This window comes from Perognathus longimembris, chromosome 10 (assembly GCF_023159225.1).
Source record: "Perognathus longimembris pacificus isolate PPM17 chromosome 10, ASM2315922v1, whole genome shotgun sequence".
NCBI lineage: Eukaryota > Metazoa > Chordata > Mammalia > Rodentia > Heteromyidae > Perognathus > Perognathus longimembris.
In genome coordinates, this window is record NC_063170.1 from 21,154,026 (window position 1) to 21,160,327 (window position 6,302).

Here is a 6,302-nt window from a genome sequence, read left to right on the forward strand (position 1 = left end):
GGTTCCACCTGCACAACATGCACATTTTCATTGGAGGTATGTTTAGATGCCCAGACACTGAGCAGGCAGCAGCTGGGAGGGAGGACACCCTGGCCGTAGCCACTGGAGAGCAACTTGTGCATAAGGAATCTAAAACCAGCAAGCAGCTGAGAAGACCGTCTTGCACAGCATAAGGTTTGGGCAAGAAGAGGTCTGAAGTCAGAGCCTGGGTCTCCAGGAGAGGGAGGGAGGAGTATGGGGTCACAGAGGCTGGTCAGGAGAATGCTGAGGACAGAGTCAAGAGGCAGATGCTGCAGGAGGAGGCCTAGGGACCTGTCAGGAGTTGGGGAAGTGGCAGTGGCTGGCCATAGTCAGCAGCCTGGTGGGTGGAGTAGGAGCCCAGAGAGGTGTAGTGAGGGCAAGGGAGGCACTCTGCACAGCAAGTGGGGATGACAGTGGGGAGCTGAACCTGACAAACCAAGCCACATGGAACCATCTTTCCCTGGTTGGGTCTATGCAGGATCTTCTTGTTGCTGGGACCTGTCTCAAGAATGTGTATTCAGAACAAAAAGTCAGCCATGTTCACAGAGGCCTAATGCCTACTGAAAGCAAGAGCGAGCTCAGGAGCAGGAGACAGACTTCCCTTTCCTCTCAGAGCCCTGGACCCTCAAAGGCAGGGCTTGGCAGACATGGTGGGGCTTTGGGATGTCAATAGTGTCCCCTGGAAGGATCCAATATGACAGTCCTATCAGGCAATTGAACTCCTAAAGCTGCACAGCCCTGGTCATAAAGTATTTAAGAGGGCTGGATGTGGTGGTACATGCCTGCAATAGCAAGTACTTGGGAGGCTGATGTAGAAGGCTCCCAAGTTCAAGGTTAGCCTGAGCGACATCAGGAGACCCTGTCTCAAAAAGTGTTTAAGGTGCTGAGTACTGATGGCTCACACCTGTAATCCTAGCTACTCAGGAGGCTGCAACCTGAGGATCATGATTCAAATCCAGCCCAGGTAGGAAAGTCTGTGAAACTCTCCTATTAAGCACAAAAAAGCTGGAAGTGGAGCTGTGGCTCTAGTGTAGAGCCTTGAGCACAAAAGCTCAGGGACAATACCTAAGCCTGGGGTTCAAGCCTCAGGACCAGCACAAAAACAACAAAAACAAAAATAAAAAAGTGTTTAAGGTTCTTCTGACACTGATGACCTGTGTGTCTCCTCTCTGGTACAGATGCTCTCCCAGAGAGGAGGCATAGGTTAGGGGGTGGGGAGAGTTGACAAATAATGACTCAGTTTCTTATTTAAAGTTATAACAGTAACTACTGGAAGAACTAAATATAATCCTGTAACTAGCAAAAAACTGGAGGTGGAGATGGAGATGGGTGGAAGAAAGGAAGGAAGGTGAGCTGAACTCCCCAGATAGCATTGTGGGGGTGTGGTCCAGAAGCATGACATAGAGTTGGACAAGTAAGTAGAAATAGCTAAAGGGGAGGAGACAGGTTGAGTGGAGATTACTATGCATGTTATACCACTATTATTGAAAACTATTGCTTTTGCAATGGATTCATTTTATAATTAATGGACTGGGTAAAAAATTTAAGTGGTGAGGAAAGCTCCAGAAGATGGTGGGGCAAACATAGCAGGGGAATGGGAGGTAGAGGAGGAAGGAGGCTACCAGGTGGAGCCAGGTGAAAGACACTCTTTCCTAGTCAGCTAGGGTTCTGGTTCTGGGCCTGTGATTTCAGTGCACCTAGGCACTGGCATACCTGTCTTCCACGGTGCCCTTGGGCCTCATCAATGTCTGGGCTTACCTACACAGGATTGCCCTGTGGACAATTCAGGTGTGGGAAATACGAAAATGTTTTTGGCATTACTCAGGGCTATGGTTCATTAGCTGTTAGCCTAGCCAATGGAAATATTTACATGCCATTAGCGAAAGCCATTCCTGTCAGTCCAGTCTGCTAGGATTGTCTTTTTCATCTAGTTATTACTGAGTTTTTGGAGCAGGTAACTGTTGCGGGGGCCATAAAGTATGCATTGTAGGATATTATTAAGGTGATGTACAGAGGGGTTACCATTTCTTTAGGGCGTTGTATGGTGTCCCTGGCCCCTACTCACCAGATGTCTGGAGCCACTTTAGTGTGAAAATCAAAAACTCCCTGGAGACATTGCCAAAAGTTCCCTAGGGGCTTCTAGCTGAGAAGCACTGGTGACTATGGCCAGATCAGAGGAGGTCAGAGTGTGTATATGTGTCCATATGCAGTGGGTTAAAACCTAGAACTCCTGGCTGCAGGCTCCTACTGAAAGCCCACACACTGGCTTGTACAAGTGGGGTGCATTTCCTGAACCCAAAGGTACAACCCATGTATCTTCATGGCAGGAGACACAATCACTCTAGGCTCTGGAGCCCCTGGACAGATCTAGGGATGGAGGATCCAGTGAGGATGTCCTAACAGTGACCAAGTTCAGCCACCAGGCCTGTGGCCCTGCTGTCATATGAAGAGCCTGGGATTGTCTCTGACCCTAATCTGCACTTCCCACTCTTCCACTTCCCCTCCACATCCTCTTCTCTACTCTGCCTTTCTTCCTGTCCATCCCTTTTCCCTCCCTTCTTTGTTTAACTATATCATAATACTAAAGGATATACTTATTTGTTCAATTATTGTATTTATTGAATGGAGCTAGTTATTTATTTTCAATTTTAAAGCTGATTATTTTTTGGGTAGTTTTCCCAAGGCCTTGAACATGCTACGCAAGCACTTCATTGCCTAGCTCCATCCTAGCCTTCAGTTTGTATTATTTTCTCTACAGCAAAACAAAATGGCACTATTTAAGTTATTTTCTGCCTGTTTGACTCTGAATTGGTATTTCTGGGGCTGGAGCACCCTGGAAGAAGAACAAAAAATTCCAGTACATCTCCTCTGGAGTGCTACACTGTTCAGGACAGCCTGGGGCCAGGTCCTCATCCTTTGGGAATTTCCTGTTTAGTCACTGCTGTGCCCTCTCCCTTCCCTGGCCTCCTCCTCATCCTGGGGGCAAGAAGAGGTGGGCCCTTCCTGATGCCCACCACTAGAGGGTGACTGTCTCAGGGCAAGTCTTGCTGTGGCCCAGAACCTTCTTGGCTCCACCATGCCTCACTCCAGTCTTCTCACAGGACTAAGACACTCACTATTTGGCAGAATCGTTGAGCTGATACTCCCGAGACCGGTTGAAGCACTCTTGGATCCCTGAGTCGCCCCAGAGTCGCATCATGGCAGAAAGAAGCTCTGTGGAGAAGGGCTCAGTGTCTTCCATGCGACTCACCACATCACAAACCATCTTGGAGTCGGCCTGTGAGAAGAGAGGAACATGTCACTCTGAGGACCTTGTGGGACTCATGACATGTTCACTAGTGTAGTGGCCCGACACCAGGATAACACAGCCCTAGATCGCTCTGCAGAAGGGCAGCTCTGAGCAACCTGGGCCCGGGACACATGGCTCCTCTGGGTCTTTCCCATCCCATGCATATTCTCAAGCAGCAAACCACAGGTATACTGGAGAAGAGTCGTGGCCAGGGCTCTGCTCCCCACTCAGCCAGCTTAGTTCTGCTTCTATTGTTTTTTTAAAACAGTATTTTTAAACAGTATTTGCTTAGGAAAAACATTTAAAAACTAGTGCCCTTCCTGCACTTCTTCCTCAAGGTGAAGCACAGATCCTGGAGCTGGTCTACATCTAGGAGAGGGCATTCTGATTATCTGAGGGCTCTGGTTGATTGAGGCCTGGGTCCCTGTAGAGCTGTACCATGGAGGAGGGGAGTGAGCTGGTGTCAAGTTGACACTGATGGTGAAAATTCCTCAATTCCTCATGTTCACACTGGATCTCAACATTTTTTTTTTCTTTTTTTGAGGCAAGGTCTTACTTTGTAGCTCAGGCTGATCTGAAACTCAAGATCTTCTCTAGCCTCCAGGGCCCTGGGATTACTGATGTGCCACTATGCCAAATTTAAGTCTTCATTTTATGAATTTATGTTTATGTGTCTGTGATCCGTTGTTACCAGGAAAAGCCTAGGCCTGGTTAAACAGGGAAGGGCAAGGGGACATATCATGGCACTGGTGTTCTTTCTTTTCTGCTTCCTCCCTTCCTTGTTCTAAGGGGGTGGAGTTGAATTTGCCTAAGGTATACATGTGTAGGATGAGCCTTCACTGGAACCACAGGAAAAGGGATGCATAACTCACAGGTCTCTTTCTCCTGTCCCTCATCTAGGACACTGATTTTCTAAAGACTGGAATCACAATGCAGAGCCTGTTAGACAGTAGTCCCTGGCGTCTGGGTCTTTGTGTGTGCAAGTGGCAGAAGCTAATGCAAAGAGGCATGGATAGGGCAAGGCCTACCCTATCTGGGGACTTGAACATGTTGTCAGTTTCCTGCTTCTTTTTTTTTTTTTTTTTGCCAGTCCTGGGGCTTGGACTCAGGGCCTGAGCACTGTCCCTGGCTTCTTTTTGCTCAAGGCTAGCACTCTGCCACTTGAGCCACAGCGCCACTTCTGGCCGCTTTCTGTATATGTGGTGCTGGGGAATTGAACCCAGGGCCTCATGTATACAAGGCAAGCACTCTTGCCACTAGGCCATATCCCCAGCCCTCCTGCTTCTTTTTGGTAGCTGTGTTCTTAGAGGTTCTCCCAAGGGTTGGAGGACACAAGTCTCAGTGACTGATATCAGTCACTCTGGGGACATCTTCTTTTAAGCTGGTGTCATCTGGAAAATCTCACACTAGGGAAGATATTTGGTATTTGGCATTAGGGAGTAGATGGAGAGGGCCACCCGAGCTGGGGACTCTCCTGGGTTGCTTTTTCCATTTTAGCCTGTACATTTTTGCTGGGCTGGGAGTCAGGTACACCCCCCCAGCCAGCCTTCCTGGGCCCTCCAGAGTCAGGGTATGTTGTTTATGTGTAATTATGATTAGTACACGATGATTCTGCTGGGAGCTCTTTCAACCCTAATCCCCAGCCATCAGAGGTCAGACAATCCGGCCAGCCTGAAGCGGCTCAGGAGGTAAGTGGGAGTGGCTGAGAGGTCGCAGGCATTCTTCAGGGAGGAGAGACAAAAGATGTTACACAAAAGGTGTGTGGAGCTCAAACCTTCCTGGAGACTTTTGCAGAATGGAGCTGTCTGGCTAAGTAGCTATTTACCTGCCAGAGCCTGTTCTCTGCATAAGGTTGGTGGGGAAGCTGACAGCCCTGCCCTGCCCACTGCCTGTCCCAGGAAGGAAGTGACCACTGGCATGGAGGCCAGTAGGCTGTGCCTGCTATGCGAATCCAGACCCAGCTTTGTGGAGCCAGAGTCCCCAACACCTTGCCCTTGGTTCTTGATCCTTCCTCCCCTGACATGAGGACCCCCCCACAGAAGATGGATCTCCAGGGTGTGGGTAGTCTGGGTAGCTCCCCCTGGTGGCAGCGACTTGGAAAACTTGTCCTGAGGTCAGGGCTTGGATGCCCCAGGCTGGCAGGGATGACTCAGGGGGGAAGGGCGGGGGAGGAGGGGTGCATCTCTACTTGTGGCTAAAAAGAGTAAGGCTGAGTCAAGGGCCTGTGTGCTCCCCAGGGCCTGGCTGCCCCCAGGATAGGTTGGTGCCTTCCCAGCTGTGGAAGGGCCCTGGCCAGGGTTCCTGAATTTCCTCCTCTTTATGCTTTCTGCCAGTTCTGTGCAGTGAACACTCAAAACAGTCAGAGTGGTGAGTGGGGCAGGCAAGGCAAAACTCACCATGGGGAAGAGGAGCATCCTACAATCTGATTGCCCACAGCCACGCTAGCCCTGACAAGGAGGACATGAGGGTCGCTCCAGATGTGGGGTATATCCACCATCTCCTGCCCCCCACTCCGTCCCCCTATGGGCCTCCCCTTCAAAGCGACTTTGTACTTCAGTGTTGGCTCTTCCAAGTTGGCCTGCAGTCTTTTTTTTCTTTTGTAATGTGGCTTGAACTCAGGTCCTGGACACTGTCCCTGAGCTCTTTTGCACAAGGCTAGCACTCTACCACATTGAGCCATAGCTCCCTATCTGGTTTTCTGGTGCTTAATTGGAGATAAGAGATAGGCATTTCATGGATTTTCCTGCCTGAGGTGGCTTTGAACTGTGATCCTCAGATACCAGCCTCCTGAGTGGCTATGATGACAGGTGTGAGCCCCCAGTGCACAGCATGGCCAGCAGTCCTTTGGCTCCTGTTACTCGGGCTGGGTCCATAGCTTGGGGAGAACCTGTCCCTCCAGCAGGCCCCCCAGTGTTGTGCTGGTCTGGATAAGGCCTGTGCAGGGCGCCCCTTCTCCTTCCTGGTCCCTCCTGGTCTTTCCCAGCTTAGTGTA

General features: G+C 50.1%; 1 protein-coding gene across 3 annotated transcripts in view; it reads right to left on the reverse strand.

Moving 5' to 3' along the window:
* Gnao1 (G protein subunit alpha o1) overlaps window positions 1-6,302 on the reverse strand; it is a 151,943-nt gene that overhangs the window by 20,618 nt on the left and 125,023 nt on the right. For all 3 annotated transcript variants that reach the window (XM_048355561.1, XM_048355562.1, XM_048355560.1), the window contains exon 4: window positions 3,138-3,298. In XM_048355561.1, the coding sequence (XP_048211518.1) occupies window positions 3,138-3,298 (161 nt within the window). The remainder of the gene's footprint in view (window positions 1-3,137; window positions 3,299-6,302) is intronic.